General features: G+C 43.1%; 1 protein-coding gene across 1 annotated transcript in view; it reads right to left on the bottom strand.

The window, feature by feature from the left end:
• The window catches only part of CAMK1D (calcium/calmodulin dependent protein kinase ID), a 228,886-nt gene continuing 208,851 nt past the window's right edge, over positions 1,259 to 21,293 (bottom strand). The window contains exons 9-11 of the mRNA XM_021384390.1: positions 12,404 to 12,491; positions 11,718 to 11,856; positions 1,259 to 8,582 (exon numbers count right to left, since the gene is read on the bottom strand). Of these exons, the coding sequence (XP_021240065.1) occupies positions 8,461 to 8,582; positions 11,718 to 11,856; positions 12,404 to 12,491 (349 nt within the window). The 3' untranslated portion in view covers positions 1,259 to 8,460. The remainder of the gene's footprint in view (positions 8,583 to 11,717; positions 11,857 to 12,403; positions 12,492 to 21,293) is intronic.

Below are 21,293 nucleotides of genomic sequence, written 5' to 3'. Positions count from 1 at the left end.
TACCAACACTCAGAAAGCCTTCAAAATAAGGACAGACCCCTTCTCTCTGTTACGAACATGGCTGTGGATATTGGCAAGGTCTCAAGCATAATGTTTTCTATAGCCCCATCTCAGTCTTGCCACTTTCCCATCTCTGTACTGACATTTTATCTCATTTGATGCAAGCAGCCAAGAATTCACTGCAGCAACAGTGAAGAAAATACACGAAAGTCAAGAAAATACTGACATGACATCAAGAGGCCATCTTACAGCATCAGTATTTCAGTGGTCCTGTTGTGATCTTCTGCCCTGTCTCACTGGGCACTAGAGAAAGCTTCATGCACACTGAGTGATCAGTGTGACCATAGAGGAATCCATGATTTTAAAGCTAAGATATAAGAAATTTTTCCTAAGCTAAGATTTTCATTTCATGATGAAATCTGGGATAGGCCTTCAGCTACCACACATCTGCTGAACTGAAGAGAAACCAGGAGAGCTGACTTACATAAGTTGGAGTGTGGCCCTAAATATGGCGGGACGGTATTAGAGATGACTGAGGTTTGTGAGTCACACCATGGGTAGGTCAGGCTTGTCCAACCTTCAAACAGTCCTGTCAATACCAGTGATCAGAAGCACTCAGATGTTTCTACTTTCAGGTTTCCTAGTTTGAACATGGAGTCTTTCAACAGGATTTGCTGATCCTCCTGAAAATGCAAATCTATCCCATTCCCTGTCACCATTTTTTTGAACATGGATTTATTTTTCCAAAGATGTGCCTTCCCATGAATGTATTTTTCCAAAGCCCAGATGGCAGGTTGTCTTATCTTTCCTGGTGCAGTCCAGCATCTAATCCCAGTTCTGTGGTCATAGTCACATACCACAGATTTGAAATAGTAATCACATGGGTTCTGGTGTTTGTTTCTTCCCTGGCAATGATTCTCACCACAGGCTGCGTAAACCACAAGGACCTACTCAAGGGTGCATCTGTCTCTAACAGTGCATCTCCTTTACTTACAGATACTCTCAACCCCCAAGAGATGGACATGTCCCCCTGTGTTGCCATACAGCATCAACTCCGATAGCAATTTCAGGAAAAAACCAATGGCCAAATCGCTCTTATGACCCATTTTCTTAAGGAGTGAATTGGGGAGGGAAAGAAAGTCTCACTGTCCTCCTTTGAAAATCATCACAGAAAACAGTGGACCCACCACAGAAATTACTTACTCCCTTACTTGAACATAGGTGGAGACTCATGCACTCAAAAACAACACACTTCACATCAGGGAGATTAAACTGGATTTATTGGAGGAAAACAATTAATCATCCCTTTAAATTCTCATTATGATAGAAATCTCGATATGTATACATGATTGTCAAGGCAGAGAACCACTTGCGACGTAGCCCCATTAACAATTTGCAGTATTGCAAACTCATTATGCAGATAAAACTTTTGCGATGCCTTAATACATGCATGGAGTAAATACACATTCTCCCTTCATTTTGGACATGGATGCTGTTATGAACTTGTTTCAATCACAAGACCTGCAATATTAGGCACACTGACATTCCTTGATTAAGATTTAAGCAGTTGTAGAAAACATGCTTGCATTTTCATTAAAAATCGGCCAAGAGATGTTTTGCAGTTGAGGATATTGGGGAGGCACTGCTCTGGACAGACTGGGCTTCTTTTGGTTGCTTGCTGACCCGAATCAAATATCTATATATAAAAAAAGGCCCAAATTGACCAAAATGCTGCTTCTTAACTAGAGGTGAATGAACAGCGGGGTGCTGACATTGCGCTGACCAGAAATGTGAGTCACAACGTATCTCCCACTGAGCCATGACCTTCCATGCTCTTCACTTTGAGGGTGAAGCTATGGCTTGACCTGGTACGAGATAGCATGCATGACAGCAGCTGGACTTGTGGGATGCAGATGAAAGATGGAAAAGCTTAGAGCTGCTCTGAGCACCTCCTAGGATCTCCCACCCCCTGGGAACCACAGCACATGTCCACTTCCTCGTGGAGCCTCACACCACGTGCTGCCATAGCAGCCTGAGATGGGGTGACTCACAGCTATTGTTAATGATGAATTTTACGCTTGTAGGCAGCTTCTTGGAAATGGCACAGCATGCTGGCTGGGCATCAAACTCAAAGGTAGGCTCAAGCCTTCTTGGTTCTTTCAGCCACCGTGGAATTGTCCATGACATAACTTCCAAGGAGGGCTCCCTTCTCCCCACACCACCAACACAGTGCTTTCTCTCCAGCTATTTGGCATGCCCTTATCAGAAGACCACTTCTCGACCTTTCAAGCTGACTTTGTTTTGAGCTCTGGGAAAATGAACGTCTTCCACATGAAAGCAGTGAACACTGAGGAGCTGGGACAATTGCCCTACCAATTCTCAGAAAAGGACTGGGCCATGTGTCCTAAAAACACCACATGACCATCCTATACCCTGCTCTGCCATAGAAAGACCAGCACAAATGAAAATGGATCAGTGGTTGAGGGAAGAAAAGGCAAGGCCATGATTTCCATGTGGAAGAAGGAGAAGTACTGCTCCAAACTCTTCTGTGGGTAAACGGTGGTGCTGCTACATGGAGGTGTTGAAGGACCGAGTGCAAGTATTTAGGTGGTGATACTGGGGAAGGTGCTTTGATACTTGATGCTTTGGAAATGATGACATAATTAGCTCAACTTGCTGCCTTAATTAGTTTGGGCAAATAATCACAGCATCTTGGTCCCCACAATGCAGTTCATTCTGCAACAGGCAAGAAAGAAATATCTTATGGGAAGAGAAAAATACTAAGAATTGAGCAAACCAGCCAAAGATTTGACGAAGAAAAGGGAACCAAAAATCCCAACCCACAACCCTAACGAGACACACTGACATACTTCTTGGTAGACCTGAGTACTGACAACCCAGGAAGGTATTTTAAATGCAGATCAAACTTTTTGACATCATATTCACAGGGACCCTCCCCGACTCCCTGTTTCTAGACATGTGTATGTGACTGCTGCACAGTTTTAAGCTGCTCTGGATGGTGACTCTTCCTGTGCATGCTGTGTACATGCAGAGCATTCCACAGAAAGTCAAAATACATTATCAGGTTTTGCAGTATCTTGTTTACAAAACATTGGCTTTTGCATTTACTCAAACTTAACAATGGATTTCTAGTTACAGATACATTGAGTCATTTGAAAACAAAACCTAGAAGAAACACCTTGAAAAAAAAAGGCTGGATTGAATGTGCATGAAGAAAAGGCTCGGGAAATACAAAAGTAGTGAACAGTAGTTTAATACATGCAGTGCAGTAACATGCATCTATTGGACATTTTGATGTCATCATTAGCAGTGTTTTTTCACAGCGCTTGGGAGCATACATGCCCTGATTCCACGCTAGGGCATGGAAAAATGTAAGAGCCACTCTTCTGACCTTATAATTTATGAAGAAGAAGGAAAAAAATAGCTCACTGGACAGAGCAGTGGCCCACTTCATGGTGGGGAAGGGGTCTCGAAAATCAGTCTGGATAAAGAGCCTTTATCCTTGGCTTTAAACACTATTTACACAGCTTTGATCCAACAGCACTAAGACCAAAAAACCTGAACCAGCTCCTGGCTTCCCACTGGTGAGCCCTGTGATCCCTGGGGCTGTAACATGCACATACACACATGTGCACAGGGATGCACAGGCAGGACCCAGCTTCAGGGAAGGGTGGTGTTGGGGGAAATGAAAGGGGCTTTGTAAAACTGCTGCTGGGCAAGAAGTCAGGGATGAGCAATGCACCAGGGGAAACTGTTTGCACAGTGCTTGTGAGCAGGTTCCTGCGCTCAGCTGTTGCCAGCTCATCCTCTGTGCTTGATTTTGATGCTGTTTTCCTTGGATGCAGTCATCTTTGTGTGTGTTTCTGCTCTTTGCTTGAATGAGTGTAATTCTTAGCATCAAGTTTTGAGTGCAAATAAGCGTGATAACGAAGGCAAAAATCCCTTCCCATGAATAATTTCAGGGATGCATTCAGGCTCCAGTTCAACCAGATAAACATGCATAGGAGCAAGAACAAAAGTAATCTCATTAAGTGGGAACATCCATGGAAGATACCTTGGGGCTTTGCCTAGAAACTGATATTTTGCAGGTATATGTATCCTCCAGGTCTTTAGAAAGAGAAAAAGCAACAGTCTACAGTCTGCATGAACTCACCAGCAAAATCAACCTGGTGTTTTTATGTAGGGTTCACCTAGCTAGCACTGCTCAGATCTAGAGCTCTTACTCAATGGGGAAATTTTAACAGAGCTTTTCCTATAGCTGATCTCCAAATTCATGGTGAAGGACAATATCTTCCTTTCTTGCTGATGGCTAAAAGCTGTCTGGCTTTCTCTGGGAGCTTGTTTTGCTAAAAGAAGAGTCATGCTTAAAGAAGGGCAGCCTTGGGGATGGCTGCAACTGTATCTCTTGAGCTCTGATTTGCAGAGGATATTGGGAGAAAAGGCAGAAGTCAGGGGCTGTGCTGGTTCCCAGGGCTGGCACATGCTTTGGACAAGCTCCAAAGCTCCTTGGGGCTAAGTAGGAAGAAAAAATGCTCATAGAAAAAATACTGTCAGTATCCATGGAGGTATGCAGGGAACATGCACAGAGCAAAATCGATTCTAATGCCTACTGTAGAACTACATAAAGATGTCTACCAAGTGGGCTGATACCCCTTTCTGTGGTTCATTTCTCTAGCATTGCTTGGTTTTATTTCAGCACCACAACCACAACAGACACACAAGGAGTAGGTAAAATCCTATATTTTTTTTTTTTTTTGAAACCACTACTCTAATGGCACCTGTACAAAAGCAACCAGGACAAAAAAGACATCACCAGCAGGGTAACACAGTCTCAGGAAAGCATCACTGCCATGTTTCCCTGTCCTCCTGCTCTCCCCATGCTGTGTGGTGGGGCCAGTGTCCGCTCCGTGCTGCAGAAGGGGTGATCCAGCAGGAAGTTAGGATGCACTGGGAATGATGTCACATGCAAAATCAGCAGCGTAAGCCCCTGCCACTGCAACACTGACTTTCATCTCGCAGAGTTCACAGGCAGCCTGTCCTCACACTTCTTCTGCAGGCTAAGGGCCAGCTGGAGGGTTTTCTGTATTTTTAGGTATTTTTTTTTCCCAGCAAGAGCACTGTTGTTGGCATCAAAGATGGCCTCTGTGACTCTGGAGGTAAAAATCAACAATCAAAGCTGCAAGCAAAGAAAAAGAAGGGGAAGGAGCTGAGGAAAACAAGTTACAAGTGAAAAACGCATTGGTGCCAGTCAAGTAAAGCAGAAGAGTAACAGACAGGCCAGTCCAGGCTGAAGTCCTCATGCAAGGAGTAAATCACACCATGTTTAGTAGGACAGCCCATTGGGAAAGAGCTCAGAAGGATTTTTCTACCTGCTCTGTGTGGCGAGGTCTGGATTTGTTTAGTATCTCTTACTTTTGGGCTATCAGCCCCTTCCACGTGTGCACACACTATTTACTGGAGTGATAGTGGAGTGTTTGCTGTGCCAGTCTGTGCTGCTGAAGGACACACAGCTCCAGCCCCAACACTTCTCGTCTGGGTGCTGCTAAGTCATCCTGGTAAACAGATTTGGTCAGGTTTAAACTGAGAAATTTTAACCAAGCGATACTTTGGGACTCAGTTTTGAGATATCTCTGTGCATTTGGCAAACCTGGTCAGGTCTCCCGCTGTGTTTTATTGATGCAAAAGAAGAGCTTCCCACCACCCAAAATTGTATAATAAAGAAACAATTTTGCTTCTAAGTGCTCATGCTAAGATCCCAGTGGTTGTTAACAAGTGTATGAGAATGATGATAAATTACATAACTACTCCAGAACATTAGATAAAAAACTCAACTGCACATTTGGAAGGAAGAAATGCTCCTGCAGTAAAAAACAAAGAAAGCTTGAGCATGGAGGGCCAGCTGGTGTACTTTTGCTCCCATAACTGATCATTGGTTTTCAGATGGAAATCCATTTGCTTCTCTCTTTTCTTTTTCTTTCCTTTTTTTTTTTTTTTCTTTCCTGCAAGGTGCATTTGGATGCTGTATTTTGCATGATGGCTTCAGCAACTACATTAAGCTCAAACCTCAAGTTTCAGAAGAGAACGTGAAGAGGAAGCACTGAGCCCCAACCATCTTTATCCAACCACAATTGGACAAAGAGAAAAATACTCTTTAACAAATCCTGCTTTTGGTTGCACAAGTGTAAATGCAGGGAACTCCACTGACTCCTAATCTGGAGACTGCCCACGTACATGCACACAACTGAAACAGAGTTGAGTTTATGTAATTGTGTTTTTGAATTGTGTAATTCAAAATAACTCAAATTTGTGTGATAGATGTCTCTCCTAAACTAAGGCTTACTTACTCAGGCTGGCAAAATAAAGCAGCCTTGGCAAGAGTGTAAATTCTATTTTACCAGTTTTCAGCTACCACTGCAGGAAGACCCTTTGTCAGAGGAGCAGGAGTACCTGGTGACAATGGTCTGGGCATGACTTGCAGCAGGGACACCCTCTGCCATTTGGTCTGCCCAAATCTCGGTCAGAAGTCCTCAGAAGGGAAATTATACGGAGTTTTGCTACCAATATGTGGCAGCTTTCCTAAAACAAGGACACTGTGTCTTTCTGATTTTGCTACAGCAACCAGCAGAGCAAGTGTGCCCATGAATGATCACATGCAACCCAAAGGGCTTTGCTAATTCCTGAAGGCATTAATAGCTGTCCCAAGCATGGAGACTCACTCAAATATGCTACAGTCCTCTGAAAATGTAGAACAGCTTAATAGAAAGGAAACTGGAGCCCTACCAAGTGCCACCAAAAGAGTGGCCTCTTCAAACAGGTTTAGTGCTCACTGCCACCTGCTTTTCCAGCATATAGAACACAAAATATGACGGATGAAATCCCAGCTCTGCTGGTCAAAGCAAACCAAGTGAAGCTGAATCAAGATTTTGAAGTCTCAATGACAAATAAGTATGTTATGGCTTTTCACAGTATAGTCACTATTGCCTGATACACTCAGTCTGTGACTGGCTTTCACAATTTTTGTGCAGGATAAATGTGAACATGGGAATGAGCACAAGGCTTGTGCCTCTGGTAGAGGATGGACCTGTTTGGGGTCACGTGAAGCAGTGGGGTAAATGATGGCAGATTTGCTCTTCTCACTATTTCAAGGTGTGCTAATGCATGTATACACAACATTAATGGTGGCTGTTCCTAGATGATGCACCAGGATTTGTAGCCTGCAAATGCATGCATTTAGTAATTAAAAATAATTGAAATTGAGTAAACTTTTGTATATGAGCTCTATAGAGGGGTGCAAGAATCACTCCTCTTCAAGGGGTAGAAACCGAGACATGTAGAAATTAAAGCCCAAACATTTTTTATCTGGTTCCTGATCCTCATTTTTGGCTGGTGACCCTGGCAGGTGCTGAGCATCAGCAGCAGCGGGCAAAGCTCCATGAAGCTGTGAGTGTTCTGCAGCTGTGGTGCAACGACCAGGGGCGGGGTGTGCTCCCAATACAAAGCTGGGCTGGGAGGCTGGGAATTAAATGTCCTCCACCAGGGCGGCACAGTGAGTTGGTGGCAGAGGACACTACTACTATCAGCCCCATGTCTTCCTTTTCTTTTGCTCTGCCCAGAATGCGCAGTGGAAGAGGTTATCAAGGGGAGAAATTGCTGGAGGATGATACTCTGTTTTGTTTGCTCAGCTCTGGTCTGCTCCTCAAAGGCACTGTGTGCCAACCACTCCTCTCAAACAAGGGTACTGCAGGCTCACAGCTCTGCAGGAATTGGGCTGGTGGCAACCGAACTCTGCCCATGGCTTTCAAGGAGGAGGAGGGGAGGGAAAGCAGCAGTTTCTTACTCTGAGCAGCAGGTCTGCTGAAGCCAGACAGACTTGCAGTCCAGTCTGAGGAGTAAGGAATGGCATGCCATTGCAATCCTCCTGTGCTGCAAAGTTAACGCCAACTCCTACCTACAGAAACAGCATATTCCTCCGCAAACTGTGAGGAGGGACATGACTGGAAGTACTTCTTAAAAGAAAACATATATATAATGCTCAGAAAAGTTTCTCTATTTAAATAATCCAGTTGAGATGTTTGTAGTTAATGGAAAAACAACAAAAACAAAAACCCAACAACATATACTGTTACCTACACTGAGAAAAGAGAATATCACTGGGGAAAAGAATGAGTGTTCATTAGTTAGAACATTGCTAGACTCACATATATATATATATATTTATATATATGTATATATATGTACAGCACCAGAGACTGTTAGATCCGTTCCCCCTGGAGTCATTGCAGTTTGTGATAAATGAAATATTTCAGAATTGCAGTATAAAATATGGCCATAAAAAAATCTTCTTTCTTCTAGTCCTTCGTCGAGTATGCAGGCCAGGGCGAGGGGTGGCTTGGAGGAATCCACAGCCCTGTGCCTGCCTGCTCCTGGCCACCCAGGCTCTCACTTGCTCCCTGTGTGCACTGTGGTCACTGTGGTGGGTCTGGGTCTCCGGTCCCCTCCTACCGCCGAAACGCCTGAAGAAGCAGATGAAACAAAACTACAGAGAGTGGATGGAGACATACCTAAAATGAAAGCCAGAAACACAGTTAGAAATGTCAATTTTGGAGGGGAGAATACGGGCAAAGTTGCTTTTTGAGCAGGTGTTGTTTCCGCAGCATGCTCCAGAGAGGAGGGGACCACAGCTGGAGACGGTGCTCTTCCTGCAGCGATGGGTTGGCTGGGAATGTCCACGGGGATCTTCTGCCCTCCTGGCCCACAGCCACCGGCAGTTGCACACACATGCCACAATGAATAAACGTCCGGCTTTGCTATGTGTTCAGCCAGACCAAACCCACATTTCTGGGGCTGAAGACAAAGAGTTGCGGGATTTGAAAATCCCTCCAGCACTGTATTTGCTCACAGTAATTTTCTTCAAAGATGATTAAGTTTCTCATCAAGGACATCCAGCTAAATGAACAGACTGTGCACCTGGGCTAAAAACATTTCCCCAGGCATCCTGCAAAGCTACTTATATAAAAGTACAGTGGGACAAACTCATTGGTGAGTTCCTTTAAATTTAGAGGAAACATAAATTTGTGTGACTTGGACATCATTCTAGCAACACCTTATGTCACTCCAGGCCTTGCCGGTATGTCTCCAGGACTTCCAGTTAAGAGACATAAATTGATATAGTTGAAGTGTCTGGGCACAATTTTTACTCAGCAGCTGCCTTTGAACTAATTAAAGACTTCTTACAGACTTTTTTTTTTTTTTTTAATGAAAAGACTGGGATTTCAGCTAAATGGAAAAGTTTATAGAGTGTGTCCACTTCCAGTGAACCCTCCAGCATGGCTCTAAAAAACACAGCCCTCCTAAGCATAACACCTGAAGAACACAAAGTGGGCTGAGTGTTGAACGACTGATTCTAGATTTTGCTATTCCAGCACAAACTAGGCTGTTCCAATGGAAAGCATTCATGACAAGCAATAAAATCCATCCTCAACAGAGCATTCCACTTGTGATCTGCCCCCCTGCCAGTGGCCTTGGAGCTCCGTGCCAGCTGGAGCTGAATGGGACCCCAGCAGCACCAAGTGGCACCTAGCTCTGAAAAGATGCAGGCTTGATGTGATGAGAAATACAATTCATTTTTCCAGCCTGGTAAGTAAAGGATGGATGAAAACGATATTAATATATCTCACTCTAGAGTCTGATATGGCCCCTTGGGTCTTTTTGATACTTGTTATGACTTTTGCCTGCTTTCCTATGCCTGAAGGTGATGTTTCAGCCTCAGAGATAACTATGCTGAACCTACACTCATCCGCATCCCATTTCCCAGCAGTACTGACACTGGACAGAGATCTAGGCTCCATAATTAATCTAGGCAGCCCAATCATGTCTAAATAAAATAAATCAGGCACAGAAGACTGAAAATCAGACCAGTGCTCTGCAGAGATCCCGACTGATTCGCCTAGTCAGGTAGTATAACCCATCCTCATGTATCTTCTTGCTCTGACCTAACACAGCAAAAGAATTAGGATGCAGCCTGACATAATCTTCTCTCAGGCTAGGGCTGTATTTAATTGTCTTCAGTGATGTGAAATCGCTGCAGTTGAAACTGTCCGGAGAGCTCATTAAACATGCTACTAATAGCATTAGGCAGGATTGTATTTTATAATGGTGTCACAGACATTTCATGTAACTTGCTGCATGGGATCTTTTCTGTGCAAGAAATCTGTCCCCAGAGAAAACCACCGAGGAAGAAAGAGACAGAACAGAGACCTCCAAGGTTTGCTTCTTCCCAGCAGGAGGCATTTGATGGACTGTATCGAATATATCAGCTGCCTCTTAATGTCACTCCTTGCATTTGCTCCTGACTCTCCTCCAGCATCTCCTAACTCTTCTTCTTCGTAAATTTCTTTGAGAAAGGAAAGCTTTTTAGTATTTTCTGGCAATCTTTTCTGTTGAACTTAACCTGGGACACCTGGAAAGGAATATTTCTCTGCCCTGTATATCTGACATGAAAAAAATTTACCAATCAGTACATCTGGTTTTATTCTTCATACACTGGCTGACTTATCCACTGAAAATTATGGCTGGATTCTGCCTGGGGACCTTTGGGATGCTGTAGCCATTAAACAGACTTTGATCTCTTCCCTCCTATGTGATGGACAGATGTTCTTCCATTACTATTCAGACTACACAGAGCCATTAATTATCACCTTTTGATACTGGTCATCCATTAACTGGATGGATAGATATTACTCACTCACCAGTTATGCCAGCAGATGCTATAGACCTAACTGGGGTCTGTACTGTGGAAGGAACCAAAATTAAGATGTGTTTCTCCACTCTAAGAGCTTTCAGTATTTTTGCATTGCCAGCACATGCTTGAAGTGCTTTGCTACTGGTCAGTGCTGCATCACTCCTTTGCAGATGCCAGAGATGCACCAAGAGCACAGGGATGCTTTCTTTTGGCAGCAGCTGTAGGGCTTGGCACTGGCAAAAATAAAAATATAGATGGACAGAAGGGAATGAATGCCCTGAAGTCAGAGATTAAATAGGCTTCACTGCAAAGGAAACATTTCTGCCTTCCAAGAGCTCCCTCCCCTGCCATGTCTTCTCTCCTGGCATTCAGAAAAAACACCTATCCCAAACATCTGACTCCTTTGTGCAGCCTGAGTATCTGCACTGCTGCCTAGAACAAACAGGGCAGGGGCCAGGTCTTGTGGCAGCACGCAGAGCCTGAGCCCTTCTCAGACAATTGAACCTCCTTGTACAGGAGCTTCAAATGGCTCAAGTTGGGTTGGACTGGAAGGATCAGTCTCCCTCATGGAAAATGAAAAGCAAGCTGATTTTTACAGAAAAAAAAAAAAAAAGGTTTTATCTCAAAATTGGAAATTAAACATAAACAGTTTGACTAAACTCTGCCAGCTTTCAGCCAAATGTGCAGCTATTTGCTGAGTAGTGTCTCGATCTTTTTCCCACCTGAAAGTTCTTATTCTCCATAAGAACGTTGCTGTCCCAAAAACCACACTGAGATGAAAGCTCAAGTTTTCAGTGTGTCAATTTTTCCAATAGAATCATTACGTTTTGGCCAGCTAAACATGACAGCCTCAGTCCATTTTCAGTCCTTATTTTAAACACCTGCTGGAGCAAGGACTGCAGCCTGGGGGGCAGAGAGAAGATGCATTTCCCACAGATCTGCTCCCACTACTCACAATCTTTCCGGGTGGTTGCATCGGGCAGCGGTGTAGCGAGGCTGAGTGTGCCCGAGACGCTGGCACTTGTGTTGTCCAGGCTGCTGCCGAGGTGTAACCGCCGCATGTGTCGCACGACCGCTGTGGCATTGAATGCTTGCTGGGGAAAGAAAAAAAAAAAAGGAAAGAAAAATAAAAATTTGGAGGTGGAAGGGCTATTTCTGCCCTTGTCTTGGTTACTCAACCAAGATGAGTCCATCGTTATCCCAGCTTCTCCAAATTTTTGTTTTCTAAGCTAGAAGTCCTGCTCCCTATCCTCACTCGTTCTAGCACTCAGCTGGGATGTGGCAGCACACAAGGGAGGTCGTGCTGGACATATCCTTCCTTACTAAGCTCACTGGTGTCCCAGTCGCTTCATGTCCTCTCCCCAAGGCTGTCCCTATAATCTTATAACATATAATCAGAGCTGGTGCTTTAGACCTCATCCCATCTGTCATACTCCCGATGTTCATACACATGGCACAGCACCCTTTACAAACAGCCTAGTGAAGCCATGTTACCTAAGATGGGACAAACTATGGTGTCCAAAAGGTTGGACCACAAAAGCAGCTTAATATTTGAGCATTAACATGATGAAAGGGCTGTGCAGCTGCTGCGTTAAAAGAGTTAACATGTCTAAGTGTCATCCCTGAAGATGGGTCACTTACTCTCCATTTGCTTTTTGCAAAGTTCTTCCGGATCTGAGCGCTGACAGACTCGTGGATGTTCTTGTTGAGTGCCGTATCACCTGCAATCCTGAAACAGGCAGATAAGACAGGTTTTGAGGCGTCTTTTGCTCTCCTTGAATATTCCTTCTCAACAGATAAGTCTGGTCCAAGGTGTGAGTGCTCCTGCAGAGATGCTGGTTTCATTAACATGAGGCCTGAAACTTCCCACCTCTGTCTCTGCTGGCAGCAGTGGTGGAAAATACAGAGCAACAAAAGCAAGCACAGATAAGGCTTGCAGGTCTGGCAGCTACAAAGAGGTACAACCTTCTTTTGTTGGTCTGCGACTGCTTTCTATCACAATTACAGCCCTGGATGAAAACACTGTACCTTTTTTTTTCCTTTACATCTAAAGATTTAACATCAACAGGCTGAGACTACTTTTAGCCTCAACCATGCAGTCGCTTCCAGAGCCACTCCAACCTGTCTGATTTTTGTTTGCACTGGAGATTTTCCTGCCACACTGCAATGTACATAGCCATTTGTCATGATTAATGTAGATTTACAGTAAAGCAGATACATGGACTCTTGCTATATTAGCACTGCCTGCATGAATAGCTTAAGCCGAACAACAGTTGACTGAGAAACTTCATTGATATTGTGCAGTTTCATGAATAGATAGTCGCATCCCAATCTCTGCTAAACATAGCTATTTCAAGAGGATTTTGTTGATTTGTTTATCTCACCAAGGCATGAGATCTTTTGGAAAAATAGGCACATTCATGAACTAACGTTGGGTCATGTGCTAGCGTAATTAAAGCTACCTGACGTAGGTAAAGCCAGGAAGCAAAGACTCCCTTCTATATTGTGTGTGACATTTTCAGAAATCAATTTTTTAGCCCTAGTGTAGAAGCGTTGTGTCCATTAGTAATAAAAAATGATAAGAAATCAAAAGAAATGGGACTCAGAGCCTTCCAGTCTGGTGACCTCCAATAACGGAATCGAAGAATCTGGGGGACATGATCATGGTCATCTAGCCCATTCCCTATCCCAGCTATGTCGAAGTAATTTGGACAGGTATTTAGCTAACCAATCCTTAAATAACTCCAAATGATGCAGGCTCCTCAGACAATCTATTCCAGTGCCCCACTGTCTCTCATAAGACATGGAAACTAGTTTATTCCCTTTGTCTTTGAAGCATCCCTTCACATATTTGAAGACTGATATCATGCCTTCTCTCCATCTTCTCTTCTCTAGACTAAACAAACTGATTCCTTCACTGTTTCCTCATAACTCATATTTTCTAATCCTCTGATCTAGTGAGCTTCTCTGGACTTTCTCCAACAAGTCCACATCTTCTGTCGAGGGAGGTACCCAAACTGTTCGCTGTTTTCCAACTAAGGCAGCAGAATGGCAGCACTGCTTTGCTTACATACTCCAGCCTGCTGTTTCCATTTATGCATCCCATGAGTTGAAGACATTTCTTTCATTTTGCCCAGATTGTTTTGAACTGTAACTCTGTTCTTCAAAGGACATGCAGCAATTTCTACTTTCATGTCAATGGCACATGTAATTAGTGTTCTCTAGGACCAGTCTCCTCCAAACTGCTCCCTCTTTCCTGCTGGTGATGTGTACCCAAGATGTGAAAGATGAGAGAGACCACTTCTGGAAGGAAAATGAGAGACTAAAACTTTATCGCCCAAAAAAGGAAAGATAACAATGCCAGCCTGTTGCAACTGACCTAATCTATATTGAGTTATTCAAGAGTACAGGAGCCAGCAGAAGTGTGGCCAGGATGAGCAGGGTTCCCATTGCCCACCTCTATCTGGGAAGAGCACTTTGTTGATTATCACTGCCACATCACTGCCATCTAAAGTAGACAGAAGAATTGGTACCACAAACAAAACATGGCTCTCAAATGGTACCTGACACCCTCTCCTGGGCCCTGTCCTGTTAGCGGAAAAGAAGAGGTTTTGGGAACAGGAAGACCTTCAGATCTTCCTCTGAACAGGGCTCCTTCTGATCACTTCTCTCACTGGTAGAGAGGTCGTTGGTCTGCATTTCCCATCAGGTCCAGTCTGCTATAAGCACTTTGAGGCAGCATCTGGGACACCTAAGCCTTTTGTTGCAGATGCTCCACAGAAATGTTTCGCGGTGGGAGAGCAAATTTATAGTCAGAGTCACTCCAAAGTGTCAGAAACACTCTGCTGCATCCAAGAATACCTCCTCGTTGAAGGCACATGCCCTCAACATGCAATAGGTGGGAGCGGGGACTGTCACAGCACAGATTTGCAGAAGGAAACTAAATAACTTAGCCAAACACTTCATGTGTGAACAACTGCAAGCCAAAGTGTCTGTTCAGTAACTGATCAAAAAGACCGAGCTGCAAAGAGATTACTTACATTTGCAAAGAACATTTTTTTTCCTCCCAGGCTAATGAAGCATTCTTCTTTATGAACGAGCTTGTTAACAAGCTGTATAAGCACAGATCGTGTTTCCCACTTGCCAAATTTTATTTTGAAAACATGGGCAGAACAAGTTCCTAGGGGATGATACCCTTGCTAGCTATCCCAGACTGACTTATCAGTCTCCAGAAGGACTTGCAAATGCATTTTTGCTATATGAAAGTTTTCATCAGGCAAGTAGCTCAAATACAGGCTACTTTTTTTTTTTGAGTTTATGGATCATTTTCTGAAAAACATGGTAATTTCAGTAAGAAGCTGATGGTCCCAGTAGTTCACAAACCGTCTTCTGCTACCACGAACTCTGTGTTGACTATGCAGTTCTGGTAATCCTGGAAAAACAGCCTTAGTGTCTGGATGTTTCCCAAATAAGAATAACACTTTTTTTCTTCACAAGGGGATGGACAGACACCCTGTGAAGCTCCCAAGTTCTGTACCAGTGGGGATCGTTCTACATCTAAGGTCTCTTCAGCAGCATTAGCACTTTTTATATTCTGCTTTTTTAAACAGCAGTCCTGGGGCTAATTTAGCACAGCAGGAGACATTCAAACACGTGCTGGAATGTTGAATGCTGTGGCCCAAAACACAGATCCAGATGCCAGAGCTGGCTGTGGGATTGTTCTCCACGAAGTCTCCAAAGAATTATTCTGTTAATAGTGCAATTCTGTAACATGAGGACTGTGCATTTATACTGCATTTTGCACTTGGAGAATCTTCAAACTTTTATAAAATGCTCAGAGTGTTACAGTGTTTGTAGTATAGATTTACATATAGGAAACTAAAAGAAATATTAACATTCTTCCTCTGGTGCTGGTTTGCTGGAGTTGTAGTGGTTTAAGTATGCAGGCAAGGGAGGTGGGGGTTAGCAGGTAGAAGTCCTGTCTTTTACACAATCAACATGATTTTGGACACTCAAACTCACCCTGAGGTGGATATTGCGAGCATCATCAATCTATACTGAAGCTGTTTAATCATGAGCCTTAGTTCCCATGCTAAGATAATGCATGAAATCTAATAAGGAGATTGTTTTTAGGGAATGATATAATCTCTCTTCCACCTTTCCCTAATTTTCCTTTTCCAGAGGCTATAAACCATGTTATTTTTCCGTTCAGGACAAAAAGACTTTAATATCTTTTCTTCTTCCTTCATCACAGCATGTCCTTCTATAGCAATCACCTCCACTTTCCCTGAAAAGGAGCCACGCTCTCTTTCAGAGATGCTCAAACTGATGGTTTTTTAACTCAAATTTGCAGTTAACTTTGAAGTTAACACACCACTGAAATTTGTCTTTACCAACTATACCTGTTGACTCAGTAAAAAACATTACTTCTACTTACCACACACACATAAGAAGAAAACTAAACAAAGCTGAACAATGCATGATCTGTTACCAAGCTGAACATCACCCAGCACTGAGCAAGGAGTCACCACTCCAACAGAGACTTGATTTTTCTCTTGGGGCTCCTGTTCTGCAGCTACATCCTGTCTGCTCTTTGGGAGCTTTGTGTTGAAGCTGTTCTTATATCCAAGTTGTAAATCTATGAGTGTCTCAACACAAAGAATTGGACACCAATGACCACAATCAGACTAATCTCCATCACAACTACTTCCACTGAAGCTAACATGGACAGTGCTTATGAATAACCACTGAAAATCTGGCCCTGCACATAAAAGGAATCTAATCTAATGATCAGATATTATTTCCTTGTATCCAATTTATTTTAGCTCTCTATCCAGTTTCAAAGCTATGACAGCAATTTATCTAGCCATAGCACTTTTAAGCTTTGAAAGGAGCCTCCAACAATGACAAAACCAGTAAGTTTCCTTTTGGATGGTTCTTTGTTATCATACTGCAAGCACATCTGTCTTGCACGCCATGTCCCCCCTGCTCACGATGGCAGGCAGAGTCTTTCATCTAGCATTATTTTCTGAACCTTCCTACTCACTGAAGGCAGCCAACTCAAATGCTGTGCTGGCCAAGCAGTGCTTGGAAATGCTCTTGAGTATGATGACAGGAAATGCAGAGTTAGCTGTAGTGGATAATACTGAAGGATCATAACTCTTCAGTACATACACACACATATATACACACATGCATGTGTATAAACCACATACCACATACAATGTCAGTGATGTTCCAAAATAAATAGAGTGCAGGGACGAACTCGATAAGAGTTTGATTTAATGTTGTAAACATCAGCAGTTCTCTTCAGGGAGCCCTTTTCACTTCAAACAGCATTGTCAGAGAACTGAGCTCTTTGTAAACTGTGTCCTTTGCTTGGGTGGAAATTATTATCTGGCTCGTGCTCTCTGGCACATAATAAACACTCAGGGTCGTGGTCATAATTTGCAGAGGCTCAGTCCTTGCCAAAGCTGTACAATCTTCAGTGTAGGTGGGGATGGATGTCAGCATGTCCCACCCCCTCTCTCCATGGGCAGTGGGGAAAGGTGAAGGCCACCCTTGTATCTGTTAATGCAGGCATCACAACAATTTAGGTGCCACAACCTTCTTCTCTCTTATGCAGTTAATACAGGGAGGGGATACATACATCACCCTTCCATGTAGATGTTCCAAGTCACCTATGATGCCAGAACCAGCTTCAGCACACAGCTCTAAATCCCATTTAAGGTCACTTGGGAAATGCATGACAAAGCAAATAAATTTATGGCACATCTTCCAGCTCCTACATCAGCTTCTTAACTGTTAGACCATCTCCTCTCCAACTGAGGACTCTTTTCTTTCCCTCTGCGCCCAGGCTGGAGACTGAATTTGGGGCCAGCCGTGGGGCTGCAGGACCCAGCTCAACCCAATGAGGAGTGCAGTGTGGTCCTACAGCCGAAAAAAACCAGGTTCTTGGGTTTCTGCTTCTCACCCTTAATTACTGCAGCCTGAGCTGCTGCCTTGAACAGGATGTGGGTTCTGACATGGCAATATATTTAATAAATTTAATTGCTGTCATTAATATGAGCTCGGGAAACATTAAGACGTATCAAGCTGCAGCAAAATTACCCTGCTCTTTTGTTACCTTTGTTTTCCACGTCCATTTTGAAAAGTCACAATGGAATAACGAAGCAGAACATTGCACCTTTGCAACACGTCATAAACAGTAAAAAGTTCAGTGAAAGATACTCTATAAAACAAATCATTTTTCCAGTGGAAAGCATAAGTCACCTGTACATTAAATTGGAGAAATCTGTATAAATGCACAGATTGTGTAGGTTAGGGTGTAATCATTATACCAACAAGTCTTACATATTGTACTGCTTCTGCTACCATACTTCACTGCAATTATTAGCCTCCTTTTCTGCCAGTTCCAAGTTTAACATACCGTCCTCCTGCCAAGGCCATTTGCTTATAAATAGCAAAATATCACGTAAACGCAGGCATGTGGGGAGCAGATACAGCACAAAAAATGGGCCATTGGGAAGAAGCATTTACTTTTTTTAGGGTCTGATCCTGTACAAACATTTAGTCATGTGAATAGCTGGCTATTCTTGAGCAGTTTCCCAAAATTCCAAGAGATTACTAACCTTAAAGGCACAAATGTTATATTTTGAGAGATACGGTTCTTGCAATTTACTCGTTTGAAAGTTTTTAATTAAAACATAGTCATTAAAACTAGTGGAATATTTTGGAAACAATTTGTTCTTCATAAATATTACATATTGAAACAACAAAATCACCCAAACAGGCAGCCATCTCATACATAGGTATATATTTTTATCACTATTAGATTATAATGTATGTGTTAAGTAAGTATTCATGATTTGAGAGATTTCTTCCTAACTTCTGGGTGATCATAAAGATCTATCACTGCAGGAAAAGATTTCACAGGAGAAAGAAAAGAAAAAGATGGAAAATGTCGTTACACAGAGCTACTTCACTGTTTGCAGTGCTCTGCTCCATCATCTTCTCCAGCCAAGCCAGGAGACTTATGTACTTGTACTAGCTTTTATCACACATAGAAGACAATACTATGCAGACACTGTGGAAGGTAAGGTTGCAACAGGGACAAATGCTGAAAAATACATGCTCACGTGAGAAGGTGGGATGGGATATCCTTATCGTAATAGTCATGGTAGTCTGTTGGCTGAATACTTGCACCCTTATCTCCAACTACTGTGACAAAAAAAAAAAGGATGGACACAGTTGACCATTGAGAAGAAGCACTGAGCTTTACTCCTCCTCCTCCACTGAAAAGACCTTCTCCTCCTTCAAAGGGGAGGCGAGGATGCCATTGCAACAGATATCATGGCTAGAATTAGAAAAGGAACAGAAAAAACTCATAATTTCCTGGCATAAGCAATCTGTGTGGAAAGTGCTTCTTGAGCAATGGCTTGGCAAAAGGAGATCCTAGCACTAGCTCTGAAATAACAGATAACATGCGGGTGAGTGGCCTTGACTATCCAAAACCACAGCTGAGTAGTGTTTACCACTGCAGGATCCAAACCCTCCACAAATCACTGCACCTCTCTCCAGAGAGGGCCATAACTGCAACATTTATGTCACAGGAAGGTTTTCAGAGCAAGGGGAAATAACACATTGAGCCATCTGCTCAAGAACACAATGTGGAGGAGAGAGACAGACCTGAAGCCATCTCTGGATATCTTCGTGCATTGCTTTCACTGCAAAACCCTCCTGCTCCTTAATCCACTGGCATGAACTGCCATTGCCATGTGCCATGGTCTGCAGATCACATGGGGCAGAGTTGGATTTGGGATGGGGTGGGAATAACATGGTGAATACTTCAAGTTTCTCCACTGCACTCCACTCCATTTGTATCTCAAAGGCTGATGCAGGGGAGGCAGCCCTGCAAAAGAACCACTGCCTGGCAAAGTCAGACTGGCAGAAAAAAGACCCCTGCCACAGAGATGGAAGAAATCCCTTTCTGGGGTTGGTTTTTCGAAGGAAGATTGGATTCTGTAGAAAACACCAAACATAATGGAGCGGTCCGTGAGTTTCCATAGGCTGCTGGCCATGACATGCAAAAAAAAAAAAAAAAGAAAAAAGAAAAATGAAAATACTTTTAATCATTTTGAATCATTTTGTTCCTTTAGGAGGGCCCAGAAGCTGTGTGTGTTACAAGTGCCACGTTTCTTTGTTGCACTCCAGCAACCAACACAGATGAAGAGCAGGGCCAAGAGCTGGATGCTTGCGCTTTGTGTATCTTGGATGTAAGGCTTTGGAAAATCTGCCTCTCAGTTATACAAATAGTCACCTCATTCTCTGCTGGGAGTTGCATTCCCATTGTTTATTCTGTATTTCTAATACTGGCTTTTGTAACTTGTTTAATTTCCTGAGGTTCAGGTTAGTATCATTTAGAAATACATACTTTTTTATCTCATTGAGGCTGGATTTCACTTGCTAAATTTCTTTTCTGTCACACAAACAGCACTTATTGATGGGAAACACAATTATTGATGGGACACTGGAAGAAGGGTAGACCCATATCTTGACTTCTCCCCATCTCCCATTCACACTGATGCCAGACACCGACCCAGCTAATAACCATCTGTAAAAAGATTTTCATTGTCACATAGAAGATGAAAAAGAAGAACCTTGCTTTTTTTGACAATTTAAATTTCCTTCCTCACACCCCAAACCTCTCCTACAACTGTTTAATTGTAAATACTGATCCTCAGTCTTAACTTCAGCCTAATTTGATATCACAGTGACTAACCGCCAGTACATCACTCCCACCATGACGAAATCAGTGCCTACTTTTACAGTTGTAACTTACTACTGCTTCATGACTGCCAAATTCTTAAGTAATGATAAGGATAATTCATCAGTGTATTGGTAAAAACAAAAACAAAAACAAAAACATCAGTAAGTAAGCCAGAATGGTATTTTTCCCTTTGTAAAAACCTTTATAAAGATTGACTGTCCATGTTGTCCCAGGAGCGGGAGCAGCAGTGAGGTAACACAAACCAGTGGGTGTCAGAGTGGAGCATGAACACCTGAGGCTGAAACTACCCTGAAAAACACCAATAACATCTCTGCCTGTGCTTTTGCTAGCATGCTTTATACCCTTAGCTCCCCTACTTGCGGCTGATCACTGGGCTCAGATTGCATCACCGGGATGGTTTTAAGATCCATCAAGCTATTGAGCGAGCTGTGACACTGGCTCAGTAGCTTTTCTGAGGGGCTAAGGACACTCAGGACAAAATTCTGTTCCCTGAGAAATGCACAACCTTAAGCTCTTATCCAGCCAGCACTCCAGAAACTGCAAAAGGAAACAGTGTTCGTGGTTAACGTGATGGCAAAAAAGCACAGTCTAATGTGCACCTAGGGTGAAATATCCTGTCATTGACTCCTTTCTGTTGCAGCTGTTGTAACAATCAAAGATAATATCTTGCCTGATATAAAATGAACCTTGACATAGAAGACTTGTGTCTAAAAGCCTAGTTTTGGGTGCAGCTGGTAGTGT

This window comes from Numida meleagris, chromosome 1 (genome assembly GCF_002078875.1).
Source record: "Numida meleagris isolate 19003 breed g44 Domestic line chromosome 1, NumMel1.0, whole genome shotgun sequence".
Classification (NCBI taxonomy): Eukaryota; Metazoa; Chordata; class Aves; order Galliformes; family Numididae; genus Numida; species Numida meleagris.
The sequence above is the reverse complement of the archived record's forward strand: the minus strand, read 5'-3'. Positions and strand labels throughout refer to the sequence as shown.